Source organism: Molothrus aeneus, chromosome 1, assembly GCF_037042795.1.
Source record: "Molothrus aeneus isolate 106 chromosome 1, BPBGC_Maene_1.0, whole genome shotgun sequence".
Lineage (NCBI taxonomy): Eukaryota > Metazoa > Chordata > Aves > Passeriformes > Icteridae > Molothrus > Molothrus aeneus.
Window position 1 is genome coordinate 14,885,241 of NC_089646.1, and position 23,041 is coordinate 14,908,281.

At 42.8% G+C, this 23,041-nt stretch overlaps 1 protein-coding gene across 3 annotated transcripts in view; it reads left to right on the plus strand.

Moving 5' to 3' along the window:
- EPC1 (enhancer of polycomb homolog 1) overlaps positions 1 to 1,732 on the plus strand; it is a 64,891-nt gene extending 63,159 nt beyond the window's left edge. For all 3 annotated transcript variants that reach the window (XM_066551687.1, XM_066551696.1, XM_066551679.1), the window contains one exon: positions 395 to 1,732. In XM_066551687.1, coding sequence (XP_066407784.1) covers positions 395 to 467 — 73 coding nt within the window. In that variant the 3' untranslated portion in view covers positions 468 to 1,732. The remainder of the gene's footprint in view (positions 1 to 394) is intronic.
- Positions 1,733 to 23,041: the final 21,309 nt, after the last annotated feature.

A 23,041-nucleotide genomic window follows, 5' to 3' on the forward strand; every position in this document is an offset into this window, starting at 1 on the left:
AAGAGGTCAAACAAACCTCTTAAACGCAGTTCAGTGTTTCCTTAGATAATTTGAAATTTTGTAACTTGTGACTTCATCAGCAACTTTTTTGTATTGCATATTTTTTATTCCTTCATTGAATCTTTTGATCCTTAGGCCACCTTTTTGTTTCCTACATGACATGGTGGTTTATTGGTTAGATTTTACAGCACAGCAAATTTTCACAGTAGTCATTGCTGGGTATTGCGTACACAGCAAATAAGGAAGTGTGAGTTCTTGTCGAGGCCTTTTTGTGTTCCCATGTAAACCTTCACTGCATTTTAACAGCTCTCCAGTACTGAAGGGCAGTTGTCTGTGGAAGAGTTTTTGCTGTCTTTTTCCAGTCTTGTTAATTGTTTTATTGTTATTTCCACAGGGAAAACCATGAAACAGAGAAGCCAGCACTGAACAATATAGCGGACAATACAGTAGCAATGGAGGTGACGTAGTTTCCGTAGGAGTGGGACTGCAGCCTTGGGAACTTGTTTAGGTGCTATGCATCAGTAGCATTTTGAATGCAAGGGATGATGGAATGCCGCACATTGCGTTTCCATGGCAGCTGTGGGGACTTGACAGCAATGCACATCTCTCATGCTTTGGTTTTTCTTTTCTTACTGTTAATAGGAAAGAATCAACATCTGTAAATTAACAATACAGCAATTATCTGTACAGTACTGCATATTTGTAATACCCTTGTATATATGTTACTTGAATACAAAACTGTTCATTTGTGATGCTTTGCACTTGGGGTGGGGGGAGGGAGGGAAACAAACTGCAACAAAGTAAGAGTGTGAGATGTGAGATTGTATAGAGATGAAAAAGTGTCATCACATCATGTGCATGGTGCGGAACCTGCTGTTTTATCTATTTATTGTGCCGTGTTTACAGTTTTTTGTACACTGTACCTTCATTGGTTCCTGTGCTGTAGTAAATGTGTTAGGTAGCTGTGGACTCCTTGGTATTTTGTAAATGGTATAACATAACTTGGTTCCCCTCTGGGTCCCTGAGTTTTCTGTGTATCATGTGAAAAATGGTGACATACATACAGAATTTTTTTAAAAAGGCATCAGTTTAAAAATGGGGAATGTATTAATGGGGATCTTCCTGTTTGAGTATCGTGAGATAAGTAACAAGCTAATAATGAAGTCTGAATTCTCCCATCCTAGCTTGTCCGCAGGCATGTGGGCAGTTTCTGGTACTTAAAGCACTAAGGTTATGTTGCTGCTCCCCTCGTTAGTCCCATTTCCTTGCACACCAAAAAGTGTTAGTATGCAAATGGAGTCCTTACAACTGGAGTTTTTATGTTGTCTTGCCCTTTTTGAAGACATTGTATTTTTTTATTGTATTACTGTTTTTAAGACTTCATTCTTTACTTGTTCTTAAGAAAAAGGATATAAGGGAGAAGAATGCAGTAATTGCTGTACGTGTATCATCATTCCAGTTTCTAAAACAGCCAGCTTTTTTCCTTTTAAGATTCTCCAGAAGGCTGCAAGGCCAGAACCACAACTATCGGGTGCCTTCCTTTGGAAATATTTGACCTCTCTTCTGTGAAGAGAATGGTACTTAACAGACTACTATTAGTGCTTTGTCAGTACCGAAGTCTGAATGCCCACTCCAATGGCATACATTATCCTTAAGGTTTTTAATCCCACCTGGAAAAATTGTGACAGAACTCTCACAAAATAAACCCAGGGCATTACATGTTGACAAAAAATTGTGGTTGTGGTTTTTTTTAATTTCAATTTCTGTAATCATTCTTGATTTTATCCTAAGGATTTGATCCTTTGAGGTAGGAATCCTTACAATTTAGAGAGGAAGTAATGGTTATATGATGGCAGCTGTCAAGGCTTTTACCTGTGATAATCTAAAGGCAGTAGAAAAATACTTAGTTTTCTTGATTCTTTTGTAGGAACTGTTAAGGGTTTCTAGGAGGGTGTTGCACAAATGGGAAGTAGTAAGACTTTTTTGCCTATTAACAAATGGAACTGTGATTTCCACAGTACAAGGAAATGTCTGTTTTATATGTGTGTGTCCTACCAGCCACAGAACAGTTGAAATTTTCTGATAAAGAGCATCTCATCCTTATGGTTTGACTTACATGTCCTGATAAAAATGAGATTGCAGTTTCACAGAGTTATTTCACAATAGCTGGTTTGTAAGTTAGATACCGAGTATGAAGCACGAAGGGACAGTGTCTGAATGTTTCTGCCTCTGTCCTGCCTCCTTGCAAAGCACTTCAGTCCTTCTGGTCTTTTTTTCACACTGTGCTCAGTCAGTGGCCTGTTGTACAAGAGGGGTGCTGGTCCAGTGCCTCTGTCCTGGATATGGAATGTTCCAAGGAAGTGCCTTGTCTTCTACAGGAGATGAACATGTGGGAGGAGCAAGCGATGAATTAATTGTGTCATCTTGGTTTCAAGCAAAAAGCCTGTTAAAAGCATGCTAATGCTTAGATCCACAAAGGGTGTGTGGTTAGAGGTTGTTAGCCCTTGACCATCACTAATACTTGCCTTTCTCAGTGATTAAAGTCCCAGATTAAGACCTAAACCAGAAGTCTTCTGTATTTGTCTAGAAACAGTTCGCTTGCAAATCCTTTTATTTCCTTACAGCCCTTTTGTTGTTGTATTGGAAAATGAGATGCATCTTTTCCTCTTGTCTCTTCCATTTAAAACAGGAGTTATTGCTCTTGTTCATAGTGTGACCATGCAGCTGAGGGAAGCAAAATTACACTGGAGAGGACTTTTCCTTGAAGGAACTGTGAGGTGAAGGAGAGTGCCACTCAGTTCCAGATTACTAGTCTCACTTAGTGATTAGTTGCTGTTATCTCTGGAAAATTGAGATTAAGGATGTGGCTGCCATCTGCATGGCTCTTTATTGCATTGCTGAGAGGAGAAGAAAACAAATCATAGTAGTCAAGTTTCTAAACCTAGGAAAAGCGGACTGCCACATAGCAAAAATACTGCAGACATAAAAAAAAATGAGCTAATGATTAATTGTGGCAGAAATGTCTAATGTGCCTGAAAATGTACTGACTCTGGATAAACTGGACTGTCCCAAATTTTAGAGTTTCCTGAAGGTTTAACCTGTGAGGTGCCACCAGGTGGAGGTAAACAAATGGCAGAGTGAACAACTGGAGAAGTGAATATCAGACATACAGGTTCTCCATAGGGTATGGTTTGATACAGGTGTGTTAGTCCATACAGAAATCCTATAAAATACTAGCAACAGGGGATGAGGGATTGCTGCTGCCGGAACAGGATGAGTGGGAGTAGGTGGATAAGCTCAGCCAAAACTGCAACTACTTCTGTCTCTTACTTGAGAGACCATTGAGTCCAAACAAATTAAAACAGTGCAGATTAAAATTGTGTACTTTGGGATACTGCTGGTTGCATTTTCACTGAGTATTTTATGTGAACATTTTCTGTTTGTTTGCATGCATGGCTCAGTGTGGGGGTAGTCAGAACTTCACCAGTGTTTTCCATGAGTGGGTCCTGGGGAGTGAATGTGCCAGTCTTATTGGCACTTAACTGGGACTACTACAGCTTGTTTTCAGAGAGAAGGTAGTCAAAGCAGGAATGCTATTTTTTTTTTTCCAAAGGTTCCCAATAAGTAAGTAAAAAAATCCACAGAGGGGAAGAAAGAGAGAGTTATTAGAAACTATTTATTAGGGAACTAATTTAGAGTAACTAATTTCTTCACCAGTAATGGGAGAGAGCCTGGACTGATGACGGCGCAGCAACTGCACTGCTTGATCCGCGTGAGAAGGACGGGGCAAGGAACAGAAGCCAGCCTGCCATTGTCCTGGGAGATTGCTCTGCACTGTCACAGATAGAGCAAGTTATTTTAGAGTAAGTACTAAGCTTCAGTAATCTACAGCAATGAGGCTCTAGGATAAGAATGTCCTAAGCAATTAGTGAGTGAGGCCTGTTAGCGCTGATCCAGGTCACACAGTTCAGTTCTGCAAAAAAATTTAATACCAGATAGCCCTGCTGCCACAAGTGCAGGAGAGCAGCTCTGCCTTAGCCTGTTAGAGCTGTCCCAAGCACGGGTCAGTGGGAAGGGCAAGGGAGGGTTTGCTCCTGGCAGGATCCTGCCTGTCCCCTGCTGAGCTGGGGCTGTGAGTTCTGCCTGTGGCGTTCCCCACCGCGCAGCAGCCGGGCGGGCCCAGCCTGAGCCTCGCCGATAGATGGTGGTCTAGAACAACGAGAGGAAAATGCTGACTGAGATGTTTGGAGCAGCACTAGGAACTTGGCTGCAACTCTTCAGTGTAATGGGGGCTAGTTTTTCAGTAGGGATTAGGGAAAGCAAATATTTTAGCATTAACTCTTTTTTCTTCCCCATCTTGAATTATTAGTGAGATGTGCCGCATCCTCATATGCATCATCTCCTGACACATGCAACATCAAAACCACCCTTGTCCTAAATTCTGTTAAAACTTCACAGTCTTCTCTTCTTGTCCTGTTTTAACTCATCTGCTGGAAGAATTACACCCTGAAGACACTGAAGGAGGATGCAGTGCTTTCTCAGTGTAGGGATCTGCCAGAACTGGGATTATTAAGGTGGTCAGGGACACTAGGAGCAATATTGTATCAAAATGCAATTAAAGTATCAAAAGCCCATAAATCCTTTTGGAAATGCTGGACCCAAAACTGAAAAAGCACATGTTACAGCAGCTCCCACCCAGTAAAGAAAGCAGTAGATTACAAGCCTGTGGCTGAAACAGAACAAAACCACAGATTTCACAGGTTCTTTACAGGTCAAGTGCCAGTGTGGAGAGAATCACTAATGTTTTGAGATTTTGGCATCCCTTCTCACAGTAATCTGGGACTTGCTTGATGCTCAGCCACTGTTCCTGTGAGCACTTTCTGCTTGTGGGTACCTGCTCAGCAAAACCTCACCATCCTTGAGGCACTTCCATGAGACAGTGGCCACCTTCAGCCTCAGACACATGGAGGGGCAACAGTAACAATAGGTACAAATAATACCAAAAAAACTTCCACTGAATCCAGTCTTAGATAATGTTCCCATTTTCTTATTGCTTCCCAGAGAGGTACAGACTAATCCTGCTGTGCCCAGTTTGCCTGCCAGGCCAGCAGACAGAGACTGCCTTCAGGTTCCTGAAAGGCCCATAGCACACTCTGTACCATGTGTTGTGGTTTAACCCCCTCAGGCACCTCAGCCCACACAGCAATTCACTGGCTCACCCCCCGCCCCCCATGGTGGGATGAGGGGGAGAACTGGAAAAGTGAAAGTGAGAAAACTCTTGGATCGAGGTAAAGACAATTTAACAGGTTAAACAAAAGCAAAGGAAAGCAAGCCCAGGAATTTATTCACCACTTCCCCATGGGCCAGCAGCCATCTCCAGGACAGCAGCTTACACCACACCTAACAGTGACTTGGGAATCCAAACACCATCACTCAGAATGTTCGCCCTTCTTCCTCCTTCCCCCAGCTTTATCCACTGAGCATGACATTGTATGGCCTGGAATATCCCTTGGGGCAGGAGGGATGTCCCAGCTGTGTCCCCTCCCAGCTCCTGCTGCACCCCCAGCCTCCTCCCTGGCACAACACTGAGAGAAGCAGAAAAGGCCTTGACACTGTGAGCCCCACTCAGCAACAACAGAAACATCCCTTGTTATCAACACAGTTCCCAGCACAATGCTGAAACAGCCCTGAGCTGGTTACTGTGAAGAAAATTATCTCTACCCCAGCCAAAACCAGCACATTGAGACTTTAGAGTTTCCTAGTGTGCCTTTGAGTGATTCATTTGTTCCCCTCAGGAATAACATGAATAGTGTGTGTCAGGTTACTCATGGTCAGCTTTAATCAAGCTTTAAGATAAAGCAGTAGTTGTTTAGAATTTTAGGCTTGAAAAATGGAACAAATGCTGACCAGGGAAAGCAGCAGCATGCACCATTAGAAGTCTGTTTACAGCTCCTCTGGGGCTGTGTCTGTCTTGGCTGAGTTGGCATCATGAGCCAGTCCCACAGAAATCATCCTTGTACAGATCTGACCTGAAATCTTCCTGAATTTGCACCTTTCCTGGCTCTGCTTCCTAAGCCTGACTGCTGATGTGCCTCAGAGCAGCCACCATGGACAGGCCAGGCCTCCCTTCTCACCTCCCTGCCCTTGCACTGAGACATCACTAGATAAAACAGGTGACTTTTCCCTCCTGCCTGTTGCTTTTCTTTGTCTTTTGTTTTTCTTAATGCAGTCTTGCTTGATTTCAGCTTTATTTGTAATTGGAAGTAGCTTGTATACAGCTCTATAGCTTGGCTGGCTGCACTAAGGCAAGAAGGCAGAAGGACTAACAAGACAGCTCCTCCATGAGAGTATCAGGGAAGAGAGTTGTGAGCTCACAGTCCACAACAAACCAGTTGTTAAGAGATTTCACTCCATACAGTCCAAGCCCATCATCCTCACCACAGCAGGTGGCAGGAAAGGTCAGGAGCAGCCACAGTAGGTCTGACAGTGTCTGTAGGGCCAGCCTGGCCTGCAGTGATGGGACAGAGGTTGGGATGGAGATCTGCACTCATTTCCTCAGAGTTTATTCATGAGTTAAAGTGCTTCTCTCCCAGGCAGCCTGTAGGCTCTGGGGCAGTGTTTGACACAGGCTCAGCTGCTGCCAGAGCAAGCAGCAATCCCCAGTGGTGTGCACAGTGCAGCAGGTCCTGGTGCCCAGGGGCAGCACCAGAGGCACAAACTGAAGCACAGGAGGCTCCCTCTGAACAGCAGGGAACACTTTCACTGAGGGTGACTAAGCACTGGCATAGGATCTATTTAATTTCTTATTTTTGTGAAATCAGCAGCTGTGCTGATTCCCAGCATGCCAGCTGCATAACACAGCAGGATTTCATTCTGGATAGGTTCCAGTCCAGCTGCTGATTACCTTTCAAAAATCACTAATTCAGTCATGTGCTATTTGTTAAGGCTTGAACATCTAACTAACTGCTGGTGAATCCAGGGCACTTTGTGGACAAATTAATTTAGGATTGTCATGCACACCTGATGCTGATCTGTAGCATTCAAAAATATGGTTTCATTTTCTGTAAGCAATTCTTACATAGCTAATGTAGCATAGATTATTTTGTGCCACCAAAAAAATGTGTAAGCTATACTAGAAAAGAAGAAGGAAATTATACCAGGGTGTTGCCTACATTGACATCATGCATGAATTTTGCTTGCCATATAGGACTGATTTCTTTGAAAATTAGTGTATACATCTGAAAAAGAAACTATGTCTTACAGTCAGTAAAGATTAAGGTTAAAAATTAATTACTGTGAAAGCATCATTCAAAGCTAGCTTATTTAGCATATATTCATTCAGAAATTAGAGCTCTTACGATGTTTCAATGGATTCTTTTTGTGTTTTTAAGTTAATCTTGGCTACAAACCCTCTCATAACAAGCCTGGTTAAAAGTTAAATATGGTTTGAAGCCAGTGCAGAGTATAAATATACAGTTGCTGATATCAATCCTAATTTTGTCTCGTTTCAGAAAGGTCTTTACAGCTTAAGGATTCCCTGTTTAAATACCCATTTTGCTAAACTCTGGGGGAGGAAGGTGATCCTGGTGCAAGGTCAGTGGCAGCGGAATCGTGCTGAGGCAAAGGGACAGGAGCAGCTCTTTGTCAGAGGAACAAGCCCACCTCCCTGGGGAAGGGGTTTTTTGTGCATTTGAATTCACTAAATCCGAAGTCAGAAGGAGCTTTCAGAAGCTAAGTCTGATTTGTGGAAGGACCAGAGAATCCTGGCCTGGGAGCTCTTGTTGGTCATGGAGACAAGCTGTGCTAGACTGCAGCTCCCTCTTAACTCTGCAACTCACCTTTCAAATCAAATCACCTCATGTTGGAACATCTCAGCAAACAGAGAGCAAGGAGCCATGGTTGCCTTTGGAGAGTGTGCTCACCGCTTGCAGAGGTTCTGGAGGCATCTCCCTTGCAGCCTGTGTCCTCCCATCCAAGCATGGAGGTTACACAGCCAGTTATGTTGTTTATAAACAAATAAAGGCAACTGCCACCCTTTCTCTGCTTTTAATATTGTCTTTAAGACTGGTCTCTGCAGAACATACAGCTTGCATAAATAAAGTACTAGACTGAAGTAAATGAGAGGTATAAATGGCAGGCAGGATCTTCTGAGCTTCAGCTGAAGGTGTCACAAGATTTCCCTTTACAGTGCTGGATTAGCTCCTCACCTTTTCTACATCTTCCAGTGAAGTGAATGCAGGGGCATTGCTCACATAAGAACAGTAACTGATGTTAAAACCTGGAAACTGCAGTCAAAAGTTAGGAAGTGCTCTGGATTTCAAGCACTAAAGATCTTAGAGATTTCACTATGTAGGTACACTGTAATGAAGTCAGTTTTGATTTGCAAGAGTGAATTATACTGTAAAAGTAGAGTAGCAGTAAGATAGAAAGAACTTTAATTGAAGCGACCCTCTCAGGAGCACCAAGCCCTTGGCTGGCCTTGGCAGCTGTCATCCCCCTGTGTCTCTGTGCACGAGCACTGCATAAGCAATGGAGAAACCTCATCATTTTAAACTTGAGGATGAAAGTAATCCTTATTTACAGTTACACCCAGTGAGCATTGTGCACAGGAAGTGTGTGATTATAAAAATACAGTTAGGACAAGTCTTACAAGTCTTCCTTACCTGACTGTAGCAAGACAAATCCTGCCTTTGGTGGATTAGGTAAACTGCAGAAATGCAGTGAAGCAGAGCAGACCATGGCTTTGTAAGTTTGTGCAGAGCTGCTGCTTCTGGGGGCACAGCCAGGGTTTTGGGGGGTCGGAAGAGCCTCTTTAGCTTCCCATAAAGCATGGAATCTCAGAGAAGAATTTTCATCTCAGTCAGGGCACTTTCAACTGGAACACAAGCAACATCTGTTTTTACACCAAATAGTTTTGACAGGCAATATAGAGTAAAAAATGTATTCTGTTAGCAGCCATCATTGTTAAAGCCGTGGGGCTTGGTTTGCCCAAGTGAACATGCCTTATCCTGGGTCCTCCCAAGGGAAGACACACCAGGCTGACAGATGTGCCACACAGCCTATGGAGGCCAGGCTGGCTGCCCTGGCACTTCTCCCTTGGCCCTGTATTTCCATGGTGCCTGTCTGAGCATCCCCTCCCCATCCTGTTCCCTCTGTCCCCTGCCGGTGGCAGCAGGTGGCTCAGGCATTGCCCCACCTGCATGGCCATCGAAGGAAGGGGCTGGGGACAGGAGCCTACGAGCACGAGGTGAGGGTGGAGAGGACATGGCCTGAGCCTCTGCAATGCCTGCACCACAGATGGTGTTCAGCTGCAGCCTGGGCTTAGGGGCAGGTGATCCATCCCACGAGCAGCAGCTACTGGTAAGCAGTGTCCCTCCTCTCCACTGAGCACAGGGCTCTGTCTTTGCACTGACAGCATCTCACACCAAATTTTGAAGCCTTGAGGCTACATTGCAGCAGACAGCTGGGAATTCAGAGCACAAAGTACTCACTTCTTCTGTATGAAAACATTCCTGCAGCCAGCAAAAGGACAGCTCTGCATAAGACAAAAGTCAATCCATCTTGGGAGGCAAGGCAGTATTTAATCACCAAAACTAGTGTAGAAGATATAATTTCAGAGGTTTTCAGTGAATGTGACAGGCATTGAAGGAAAGGGCTGCAGTGAACTCCCCCATTTCTGGCCAGCACTTTTGTAGTGCATTCAGATTTTTCTAGTCCCTCCTGCAAAGGCAACATAGAGTTCTGCAATTCTTTTAAGTAGCATCAAGGACATTGTGTTCCAGTTCCACATCCCTGATGTATCAATTAACTTGAGTGACTTGGAACTCTTACCTTGAAGCTGTGCACATAATGTTGACATTAAAAAAGAAAATGCTGCCAACATTTGTTGAAGTGCCAAAAAGAAAGTGCTCTGTTCAGGCTCACACCAACCACTCATTGTTCCCATCCTATCTCACAGGATAATCAGAAAGTGCCTGGGCTGATTCTCCACCCTTTCCTCATTTTCTCTGCAGGGAAGCATGAGATCAGCAGCTTTCTCCTTTTGTTCATTTTTGTCCTTTTCATGACTATTTGTTTTGATTTATTAGAATTTATTTTCTTAAATATTTTTAAAAAATCATGGGTATAATGTGTATAATGGAGGAACTCCTGCAGCCCTGGCAAGCTGTCTCTGGAGACCCCTTGTAGCCAAGCTGACTCCCCAGAATTGTTCAGAGCACTTCAATGTTGGGTTTCTGCTCCAAATTTTGCTACAGAAATTTCCTCCTGGCTGTAGAGGCAGCACAGGGAGATTAACCTGTCTGGGCTAAAGAAAGCCTTGGTGAAACAAGGCACCACTGCAGTGATTAGCAGATTTGTTATTGCTAATTTGGTATTCCAGTATTTAGTGATATCTCTGAAAATAGGAGGTGTTAGTGATATAGAAATATTTACAAATAGCTTCCAGCTAGCCAGTAAACATAGACACAAATCTATTAGTTCCAGGAAATAAATTCCCTGCTCCTAACATGTAAATATAATAATCAAAAATAGCAACCAAAAGCAAGAAATCTGCAAGATTTAGGAGATATTTTAGGAAAATAGGAAGCACATTTTGCATAGTTATGTCATTAATTGCTGCAACTATTGGGACTGTTACTGCTTTTAAAGAGTTTGGTCACCATGCCAAGCCAATTTATTTTAATCTAATGTAATCAGGAATCACATCTGTACATTACAAAACCATGAGCACTAGCCATAAAAAAACCAACCCTTGCTGGTACAGAATTCTTTTTGGTAAAACTTCCAGTGCTTTACTCATAGAAACTCTGAGTCTCTGTTATCAATCCCTTCCTTTCCCAGCTGTATAGCAAATGCCTTAAACCAAATGGGATAAGAGCTTCTGGCCACAAGCTATTTTACACTGTTCAAGGCGAGACAGGCCAACAAGAAAAGTGCCTGCAGTGAGGCTGGGTAGCCACTCTTCTGGCAGCACAATGTGTACTTTAACTGCTGGCAGAATAACAAAATGAAAGAACTTGAGGTCAAATCAATCCCCAGCCATAAATACCAGGCATTGACCTTAACAACACTCCTTTGGTACATCTAATAGCAAAATTGCATAGAAGGTGATATTTCCATTATGATTCATTTTCTCAGCCTCAGAAGTACCTATCACTGCTACCCTGTATTGCCTAGTTCCATGGATTCCCATTATTTTTTATCTAACTTCCAACCATTTTCTGCTGCTTTGGTTTTTTTTTTATTCTGTCAAAACTACATAGGAATATAGCCAGCATATGCAGAGTAATCTGAAGAGATTGTCAAAACTGACAAATTTCCAACTGTTGATCTTTTCATCTCTGCCAGATTCTACTGTAGAGTTGCCTTTCATTCTCCATCTAATGCTGCTTCCTTCCCTCCCTGTGGGACAGCCACTCTCCTCATGAGATTCCAGCAGAAAGGGAAGCAAGGCAAGCTTCCCATGCTCTGGTTGCACCCAGGGCTCCTGTGATGAGCAGGGAAGTTGTGTTCTCCACAGCAGTGCCCAGGTCTCTGTGGGTTTAGTGGATTTTATTTGCATGCCATGAGGGATTACTGTAATCTTCAGGTACACGAAGCAGAGGTAATTCACCTTTTAATCCATATTTAACAAAAGCCTTTCAACACATCTCTGTAGTGCAGCTGACTGTCTTTGGCATTTGAGCACCAAATGCTATTGTGGATAAAGGATAGAAGTTCTGGAACTCTGGGAACGCTGGAGTTTAGAGCTCAGGCATTCTGCATGGAACTGATTTCTGTCTGTATGTTACTGTCCTGAGCTAGGAATGGCACACAGGGCTACAGATCAGCCCAGCCTAAGCATAAACACAGCTGTAAATTAGCACAGTTTATTAAATAAAAAAAAAAAGAAAGAAAAAAGAAAAAAGGAGGATGAGAAAGAGCAAACAACAAAAAGCAAGGTGGGAGTGGGAGCAGGAGTCAAAGTAAAATGAGCTTCAAGCCAAAGAGGCTGAGGAGAATCACACAGGCATCCATCACCACCAGCCCAGCCTCAGCAGCAGGGAAAGGGGCAAAAATAGGGGTTAGCACCCACATCTCCTTCTTGCTGAAGCCAGGGGAGGAGCATGGATTGCTGGCAGCACTGAGGGAATATCAGCTCACAGAGATGTGCAGGGTGGTGCTGAGGATGCTCTGACCTGGCTGCAGGGATTGTTTTCATTTGAGGGGAAGCTGAGAAGGTCTCTTCAGTGGGTGACCACAGACCCCACTGAAAAACTCAGGGTCCCTTTTATTCTCCCTTAAACCCCTTACAACCCCTTACACACTGTGTTAGGAAATGCCACGTGCCCTAGGTCCCAGTGGGTAAGTTCCAGCTGAGCAGGGAGCAGCCCTGGAAACACCAGGAAGAGAAGGAAGGATTAACTCAGGGGCACAGATTCGGGTTCAGGCTGCAGGGGGTGCAGAGAAATCTAAACTTCTTGGAGGCAAAAGAGAATTTCTCCACCACTGAATCAAAACCACTCTGGCCACTGTCCCCAAAGCCAATTTCCTGCACTTCTCCAGTGCAATGTGGCTTTTACTGGAACTTCAAATGTGAGTGCTAGCACTGATGCATCTGAGGAGCAGACCTTTGAAAGTGTGGCTGTAAATAATTTTGGCAAGGTTTTAAAGTGAATTTCACTGGATGTGTGATCTAAAATCTTAGCAGTCTGGCCCTGACTGAAGTAATGGAAGTGAACAACTATTCTTCGGTAAAATAAATGCTGTGCAGGACATGAACACAAGGTCCAGGAGGCAGAACAAAATTTGCAGCCCAAGAAAGTGTTTAGTCTCCATAAAAGCCTGAGATGATGGCATACACACAAAAGGACCAGGATCATGGCTTTTTGGCAATAGAAACTGGTTCACTAGGTTACCACTTTCTACAGACAGCAAGAGCCAGCCAAATCCCAGCTTTAAACATAAACTATCATGGTCCAGTTTCTTGATAGTGTGTTAGAAATCATGCTTTCCAAATTGGTCTTCTGGTTTAGTAAGCTTCTGGGATAAAGCAGCTTTTATCATCAAAGAATTCAAGATGAAAAAAAGAGAGAATTTGTTTAATGTGTTTGATTATATAATTGAGGCTATGGGTAAAATGGGATCAAATCACCTGAATAAATGCACTTCCATGTTCAATAGTATTCTCTAAGAGCAAAGATGACATCATCTTAAGAGCAATATTAGTTTTGAGATATGTGCATATTTGAGATCAGTATTTCATAAGGCTTGAAAGTTCTCATTCTGTTTATAATTGCATGGCTCAGTGTGATAAATCTTTCCCCCTAAGTGTGCTTGTGCATAGACAAAGGAAACCAGCCACATCAAAAAGCTGGACAGAGATAGTATAGCACAGATAAATCAGAAGTTTGGCATCTGCTGGGAGTTCAGAGCTTGTTTAATTCTTTAGTAGTTTCTGGTTCATTGATGTTATCAGGAGAACAGGCTTTTGAAACATTCAGCTTCAAAAAATGCCTAATTTAAAGCTCAATGCATATTGAGGCAATAGTTGTTGCTTTAGCCTAGGTGACTGCCACCCAGAGTTGGAATCTGTGGTGTGTTTTAGTATTTTGTCAGCAATAGGATCAAAATGAAGAATTTCAGAAGAAAAACCTTTTGAGTTTTGGGTGATTTAACATTTTGCCTGTGCTCCAGAGATAATCGGTATCATGTTAGAAAGTAAGGCTCAGGAGGGGTAACAAAGTGTGTCCACCAAGAAATCATCTATCCCATTCTTCATTTTCATAACCATCCTCCTTATTTGTAAGAGCTGTCAGCAGCAAATGCCTCTGCACATTTGTGTGGGTGTGCACAGCCCAGCCTTGGTGGCCAGGGTAGGTAACCACTGTCCCTTGGGGTCACGGCTGGCCGGAGGGCAGGTGCTTCCTGCAGGAGCCTTTGTCGCTCTCTGTGGGTTGGCAAGAGGGCTGGGGGGAGGAGATTGCCCAGGAAGAGGAGATGGATGAGAGTAAACACTGAACAGACATGGAGAATGAAAATTAGCAGCCTCCTTGGCAGCTCCCCTGGCGCCGGCGCTTCCTGCTGGAGCGCAGCCCTTGGCAGCGGCGGACAGACACACGGCTCCGTCTGTCCGTGCTGGGGAGGAGTCCCTGACTGGCTGCAGGCAGCAGCAGGTGCCACCAGCCAAACCCACTTTCAGGCTTTTTTAAATCTCATATTTCCAACTGCTTGTCCTTGTTTCTCTCCTGGTGAATGGCTCACAGATCTGCCCTCCCGAGCTGCTCACCAACCACTGACTTTTCTCCTGCTGTTCCTTTAGATTTGGCCACTGCCCCTGGCTGTCTCTTGGCCTTCTGCTTTACCTTATTATTTCTCTTCATACAGATAATATTGATGTAGTGAAGTTGTCTGGTTTGGAGACTTCAGAAGATTCAAAGGTGTTGCAGGAGGGTAACAGGGGCTTGCCTTGAGGGCATTTGTCTGCTTGCAGTACAGGCCAGAGCTCATCAAAGGACATCTTTTAGCTCTTTGGTACAAAAAAGTGCAGTTTGTCTCAAGTCAGGTCCTGACAGACATGGATCATCATAATCATTAAACCAATCGCCACAACTGCAAGTCATTTGGACCTCTGTAAGCAGACATGTGAGGTCTGGTGATACAATCTCAGTCCTGAAAAAGTAATGTAAATGTGCTTCAGTGCTCTGGATTGAAGATTCAGCTTTAAACAGAGCCAACACAGACATACCAGCTCCCTTTCACTGGGAATCTACATTTTCATTTCCCACTTCAGGTTTAGTGGTACTAAAGTAATCCTGCCCCTTTGCATCAGGCAGGTGTAGGAAAGAATTGTTTTATGTAAGTAAAGGCACCAAAAAGATGGGTTAGATGATACACTGAATCCAGCTATGTAATTATCTCCTTGCTGATGGTCTCAAAAAAACCTTCCCTCTGAGTAAGTCAAGTGATGACAAACATTACTTCTCAGGGATTTACTACTTTCTTTCATTCCCTGTAAATCAGGGTGACAAGATAATTATATGGAACACTCTATAGAGAAGTTGTAGATTCAGCAGAGATCCACAGAAAGAGGCAAGCAACAAGGCAAAGCAGCAAGGAAGATAGCACGCACAAAATCTCTGCTGAATATTGACATACCAGAAAACCAAATAACCTAATTGCAATTAGGAACAACTTGCTGAATTTACAACTTCTGAAATTACAGCAACAGGAGAAATCTTGCTGACACTTGACACCTGACACTGTTACCTGTGATGATCCCAGGGTAGACCTGAAAGAACTCTCAGGAGCAAGAGCAATTTGGTTGAAGGTGTTGAATATCTTCATACACTGCCTTTCTAACAGGATTTTACATTTCACCTGAAAGTTTCAGGGAGACATCTCATAATCCATCTTTCTATAATACATCCAGTTTTGCCAGATCAGCTGAACAAACAACTTTCAGTGATGAGATTATTTGTATAAAAACACCATTAAAATTGCACTCACTAAAGTATGGAAACCTGTCAAGGCTTTGTGTCTTTTTAGATACTGACTGTTTCAATAGAAAAAAATTATGTGATATCTGGCCTCCCAGTTGCTATGGAGTTTTGTGGGTACTGGGAAGATTTACCTTTCACTTATGCTTGGTCTAATAGACATTATAATGAAAATATTTGATTGAATGAGATGCAGAAGATAACCCAGCTGGTGACTTTCCATCTTGTCAGGAACATTAGGCCCGTTCCCTGAAAAAAATTGCTGGTTCAGTTCCATGTGTCTGCTGGGGTTAAACAGCCTGTTACTGTAGCATGGAAAAAGACAGATTCAGCAGCAACCACAGAAACCTGGCCCAAAATAATTTGGCAGAGATTGGGCCTTGGCTTGGCTCAGTGCCTGGGAGCGAATTACATCCATGCCACTGCACTCAGTGGCCTTTCTCATATGGTCATTACTAGATGCTCCTGCAGTGACTTAGCATCTACCTCCATTTAGGTACTTCTTTCCTCAAATATCTTCAAAACACCCATACCATAACTGTCAGAAGATTTCTGGTGATTACGTGCTTGGCACCCAGAAGTCTCATCTCTCTAACCTAGTTTGGCTTTTATTCCTCTCTTTGATAGTCATTTTGGATACATTTTGCTGTTCTCTGTCCTTCCCACTACATTTCCTGGTGCAAATTTCTATCAACTCACTGTGAACATGGCTTTTTGGCCAACTCTCAGGCTTGAGAAAGATTCAGTGAAAGTACAGCAAAGGGAATTCTAGTCAGAAAAGCACAGAGATGAAGGGAAAGAGTACCCAGAACAGACGTCTGACTTTCTGCCAGGAGACTGACTTTGCCCTGGCTGGCAGTGGAGCTGCACTGTCTGATAGCAGCTGTCACTCTGTGGGAAGAGAAGGATTGGCCATCATCAAGGATGTGCAGCAGCCCTTCCTGGGTCACCATTCCCTGTGTAGGGAATATCACCAGGGACATCAGGACACTTCAAGGACAGGAGCTGTCTCACCAGTCACAGCCAGCACTAAACTGGCTTGTTTTCAGTACTGGTGAAGCATCACAAGAGCATTTTTTTTAAAGTTTCATCTAGAAGGCTTTTATTCAGAATATGGCAAATGGGATCATTGTGACCTCAGCTCCAGCTGCTGATAGAGACTTTACTTTTGACCATAAGTCACAGTGGCTTTAAATAATTGAGACTGAAAACCTCCAGGAAGATTCCTGCAATGCTTCCTGCAGCATCCTGCTCTGGGACAATGTGTAGAAGGAAGTTGAAAAGCTGAGCTCACCTGCTGGTAGGGCAAAGCTGTGCATGGAAACTCAGCTGCTGTCTGCAATGCAGGGCAAGCTCCTGAGCTGGCCCTGGCTTGGCTGGCCAGGACCCCACTGATTCTCAGAAGGCAGATTTGTCCTGGCACAGCAGCTGCTCTGTGCTGTGGGGTCAGACACAGAGCAGTGTCAGGATCCATGTGCTCAGGGGAGAGAAAAGCAGAGAGAGGAGGCAAGGCAGCACAGAGGTGCAAAGCTTACAGGAACCAGACCAGGGGTCTCTAAATTTGCCTCCTGCTTTAGTTAACTTAGAATCAACACCTTGCATTTTTGAAGGATAGATCTGACCAAGTACTTCTACTTCCTTAGGCTGAACTCAAGTTAATAAAAAAAATTATGACTGCCTGAAAACAAATAAAAACCACACTCATTGTGCTGTACTTTTGGCTCTGAGCCAGTGGGGTGTACATTCAGCAGTTTTTTCAAACACTTGTCACATGCTTCTTAGCAAGAAAATCCCTGAAAGTGAAAATTCCCACACAATGGTCACACTGCAGGAATGATGGATTGGATGACAAAAGCCTGATGTTGCAAATCCTGCTGTGGAGTGGGGGCAGCAGAGAACACCCAGCTGCAGGAACACAGGACTCTGTCATGTCTGGATTATTTGGCTTATTTGTGCTATGGACAAGGATCCCTACAGCCAATGTCCATCCTGTCTCCATCTGCACACCATACAACATGACTACTGTCCCAAGTCTGTAATTGTGGCTTTCTGTGCCTGTTTATAGGCAGGTTTCTTGAAAGGCAGCTGGTTGTGGCTTTTGAACAATAGCCAGCACTCACTGAAAGCACTGTACAAAGTTTTCTAGTGGCTTAGGAGTTGCCTGTCCTGTTCCCAGTGCTCATTGCCACTGACACCAATGGCAGAGCACATGGGTGGTATAACTCAGTTTCAACAGGAAAGGACTGAAGGGCCAGGGATGTTAAATTCACATCCCACCCTTGGGAATTATTTCTGTGCAGTGAAGCCAGAAATGATGGTTGTGAAGTGCATTGACAAAGAGGGCTTCACAGATCCTCCCCATATCAAATACTTCAGTGGAGGAACCCTCACTCTGGAAAAGCCACTCATGCCCTAAGCAGCTTTTTCAATGAGGAACTCCCACTGAAATTGCTGAAGAGGAAAAAACAGCCTTGGTTAAGGCAAGGGATATATTTCATTGGAAGTAACTCTAGATACATTGAAATTATTTGCAAATTTTTCTTTATTTCAACAGGATGGGACCTTGGCTACTTTTGATGTAGTGGAGATGAACTCCATAGAATGGCAAGTCATGTAAATTTTCATATGTTTTACTGCAGGAATTCCAAGCAAGGCATCCCTCCTAACATGCATGTAATGAAGCACAGTCACTGTTCTGCTGTTCCCAGCCTCTTTACAGCCACAAGTTAGGCAGAAATCAGCTGCTATCTGATCTCACATACTATCTTTGATGCCCAAGTTGTATTACATGACCAAAGAACTCATGAGCAATTATAAATTAATGAACACAGACACAATTCAACACTAAGCAAACAGGGTATATGTCAGTCTAAAAATATCTTAATGATAAATTTCAAAAATCCCAGGTGTGTCTCCACAGTAACACATCTGGAAAGTTCCATTTTTGCTTTCTCCAGTGACAGCTCACAGAGCTGGATCCCAGTCCTTGGTCTGGTCACTTTTTCCAAGCATGATGTCCTCACCTACCCCATGCCTTTCTGATGCCAGCAGGCCTCTGTACAAGAATCAACAACTCTCTTCTCATCCTCAACATCACAACTGAGCCAAAACAAGAAAGAATGAGAGAAAGAAGGAAAGAAAACACCTCATTTCTGAAAAATCAAATATAGTGAGGAAAGGCCCTGCAGAAATGTATTTATAACACATGGGATGTCAAACAAATCAGTGACAGAGGGAGAATGACTTGAGCAAGTTAAGTGTCCAAATAATCCATCAGGCTTTGAGTTGGCAAGAATGCTACAGGACCAGATGTAGGCTGTGAATCAGCAGCTTTGGAATGCCAGCACAGAAAAAATGGCAAGAGAGATCCAAGGGGGGACAGAGGCATGCAGAAACTGCTCCAAGACCATTTTAGCAAAGCACATGTTTTAACATGTATTTATGTCTCTATGATGGTAAAATGATTGCTGAAATGCTTACTAGCTTAGTTCCTCAAGCATTAATTGGGGTCAAAAAGATTTCCTGGTGTCTTGAAGAGATGAAATCTACTGCTGACCAGGCACTAAGACAAAATTTAAAATTTACAATTTAAAATTTAAAATTTAAAATTTAAAATGAAAAAAGCATGCTTTAGAAAGGCCTGTTTGCTGGAGAGTGGGAAAAAAAAAGTAAAGTGCTGAATTACTGCTGCTAATTTCCAAAATCTTCATTCCATAGACTGCCTTCTGCCTTGTCTGTCAGCAGAGCAGGGTGCAGAGCAAGTGGAGGAGAGCTGTCCCTGCTGCTGGCAGCGCGGTGCCAGGGCAGCGTTCCTGGCAGCGGGTGGGGATGGGAGGCATGCTGGGGGCATCTGCTCCCAGCTGCCTTTGCCTGCTTGCTGAGCAGCCTCAGGAGAGCTGTGGCTCCAGCAGGAGGGCTTGGTGGGTCTCCCTGCCCTCACCCTGCACATTGCTCCCTCTCCCTGGCCATGGCTGATGCAGGATTATTTCACTGCCCATTGCTAAAGACCCTTTGGACTCTGTGAAAAGACTTCACAGGTCAGTGAGAGTCCTTAGACCATTTTCTTTTTGCAGTATCACTCCTTTCTTAACCCCTATCAGAGGTGAGCTCCAAAACACTTTTTGTCCTCTATTCCATTTGAACTCATGGTCCCTGTGCCCTTCAGAGAAAAACCAGACTACGTTCACTAGGGAAAGGAAATGAAGTGTCTGTTTCTAGAAACTGGGAAAGCACATGATACTGCCTGAAGAATTATTTTCCTGAATTAAGCCATACTCCATTATATTTTGCAGGGGTTAGAATAGATCTATTTTAACTTCAAATGTCTCTTACTGGCTTTATGGTTAATTTTTCTTTTCTTTCCTTTTTTATCTTGAATGGGGGAAAAAAAGTAATTAATTCCTAAAATTTTAACAATAATTTTTTTTCCAACTCTCAACCCAGGAAAGAACTTTAAAATAATTTCTCTATCAGCTGACTGACAGTGAATATACCCTGGTCTGCTCAACATACAAAGAGACCATTGTCAATAGTCAGAAAACACCACAGCACTTCAAACAGAAATCACATGAAGGACCTTTCAGATGCCCAGATGGGTCAGTTGGCAGGAGGAGGACTGATAGCAATGAGAACCCTACTTTGGATGTGTTTATAATTACCACACAGGCCACTGAGGATATTTTTATTTCTTTTTTCTCGTGACTCTGCTGTCAGCAAAGTCAAACATCCTCATGGCTTCCATAATGTATTCAAAGATGCATCTTCCCTGAGATCCATTTCAGCATTACAAGGCAAGAATATTCCTGTCACCAAGGAAGAAGGAACTGTTTTCTTCTTTCAATTAGAAATTAATTCTAGCTTTGACTAGTTCCTCAAATTACTTTGATCTAGTCCAGAACAGCAGGATAGCAACACTTCTTTGTTTTGCTAGTGAATTCTCTGAATGTGAATTCATCTAAATTGGGAAGAAGACAGGACAAGGAAAAAGAAAATTAACAAGAAAATATGAAGAGAACTTCTAGTGTTCTGTTCTACTTCTCAGGCAAAACATCCCATACAAGATGGTAAGGCACTGGAGGGCTGTGGTCAGGAGGAGAACATTGTTTTCAGAGGACAATTGCAAATCTCCATTCCTTAGGCTGGAGCTGTGCTGTGCTCTGGGGCATTGGGATCAATGACATTCCTTTCAGTCCCTTTGTGCCCAAACTGAGACCTGGGGAATTCAGTAACAGTGTCTTGGGCCCTCTGCCCTCTCTGCATTCAGAGCTGCAGCTGCTGGAATGAAGGGAGCAGCAGCAGAAGCATTTTCACCCACTTCTAATGTGTCTCAAACCTAACTTGAAAAGAGCACAGGTAGGATGAGAAATTGATGTCCCTTTGTGTTCAGGCTTCACTTGCTGCTGCCCAGGCTGCTGCCATGTGTGACAAAAGTGGCAATTTGGGTTCTGGGGACACCTCTGTGCTGGGAACTGGCCCACAGCTCCTTGCAGAACACCAAGCAAATACTTGGCAGCAACCTGCTGTTGCCAGTGGGAGAATTGACCCAAACTGTTTGTTAGAAGCATAAATTGTGCCTCCCATTGCAAAACACCTGGGCATTTAGAAATTTAGAAGTGTTTTTTTCGTACTGTTTAACCATGAAAGGAAGCTCCTCAAACAAGTGTAATTTTTTCTTTCAGTATCTATATGGTGAAACTAATCCTGGCCTTATAGAAAGAAAAACTGGCTCCCAATCACCTCTCTTTTGATAAAAAACACCTCTCTTTTGATAAAAAACTTGAAATAATGTAAATAAAACTAAATAAATCAGAATTTTAAAACTACCACGAATATTTCATATGAAGTGAACCTGCTGTACCTGCTAAATACTTACAGGCAATACATGATCTGCTTTTCGTTCATCCCTTGTTTAAGTAATACAGATATTTTGCTCTCCAACGTAATAGGCAGAAAAAACAAAGTCAAATACAATGTAAAAAACCCAACCAGCTCTATGCCTAGTGGCTTGTGTTTGCAGGTCAAATAAAGCAGAACTCTTTGCAACCCTTTCTGAAAAGGTTATGGGTTTGGATATTATCTCACCTAGCAGAAAATCACTGAGAAATGTTAAATTTAAGAAAGACTTCGTCAGCAAAATGTGACAACTCAATAAATGGATTAAAATAAGTTGATCTGCATCTATAACTAGAGATCAGCAGTGTTTGATCCTTTGCCAGTTGTGCCACTGGGAATTTCTCTTTGCACTTGTAACCCAGGCAGAGAAATGGCATGCAAGGGAGAAAAGTGCTGGAAAGGCTCATTAATGCCTCTGCAAATAGCAGTTCTTGCCCTGTAAAGGCACTGGGAATGCTTTTTTCATGAAGATTGGGTGAAAACCCAAGCAGTCTCAACACTGATGGGCCTTGTATTGCTTTACAAACTTTATACAGACATACCAGGAAAGAGTAAAATGCATCTGCAGTATTTCAGTTGACCTGCAGGTAGACTTATCCTATTAATTAACATTTTGATATTGAAAGGTTCTTTATCTGCATCCCAAAGTAGCCACTGGCTAAAGTGAAAAAACAGCTCTTGGGTTTGCAAGTAAAAACCAGAGTGGATGCAGGGCACACAGAATGATTCTGAGTTTGCCTGAGTCTACACATTCTTTCTGTTACATTCCCAGCCTCAACTGCAATATCAGAGATGACAATCATAATTTCACCTTGAGAAGCTAAAATACATGCCCTAAGAAAAGAAAACAAAACATTCTGTACATTCCAAATTGAATGAAATTATTTCCTTCACTGACTCATGGCAGCTTGTGCAGAACTGCCCATGGTAGATTGTCAGACACCTGGCAATCAGCATATTGCCAAAACAATAAATACAGTCAGCTGTATAGACCTGATGTTTGTGACTTGAAATTATATGGCTTGACAGAGCAAATGTTTCAAGTTTTGTTACTGATACATTTGTTCTTCTGACAAAATAATTAAGCATTCTGTTAAAAAGAGTATTTTATTGTGGCACCCTCAGAAATAACAAAGCATCTCTGACACACATCCAACGCATTTATTTGTGCAGTTGGAAGGCAAATCATCTCTCCTCTGATTGATTATCTCTGTGACACAGAGCTCCATTATCATTATTTGAAAATGTAAGTTAGCGTAATGCAGTCAAGGAGTTTGAATTTTGGCAGTGTCATCATATGCACATAATGTTAAGAGATGACATTTATTAATCAATCATCAGTTTGACTCACTAAAAACACCATATGCCAAAGCAGAAAAAAAATTGAAAGGGAATCCATCCAATCAAAATAATTCTTTTATCTTTTGATTTTAATAAATAAAACTTCCACAGCCTTATTGATCAACTTTCTTTGATTCTTTTGGAAATCAAAAGCATTGCTGCAGGGCTAAAACTGGACCAGAAAAATTATGGAGATGGTTTGAATGTGGACCATTGCATTTTGATAAATCAGACTGTGAGCGCCTGCTTAGGGAGCCTGGAATTAGAATAGTAAATAATTTTCTGTCTTCAAATCCTGTATCTTGAATGGAATTCATTATTTTCATTTT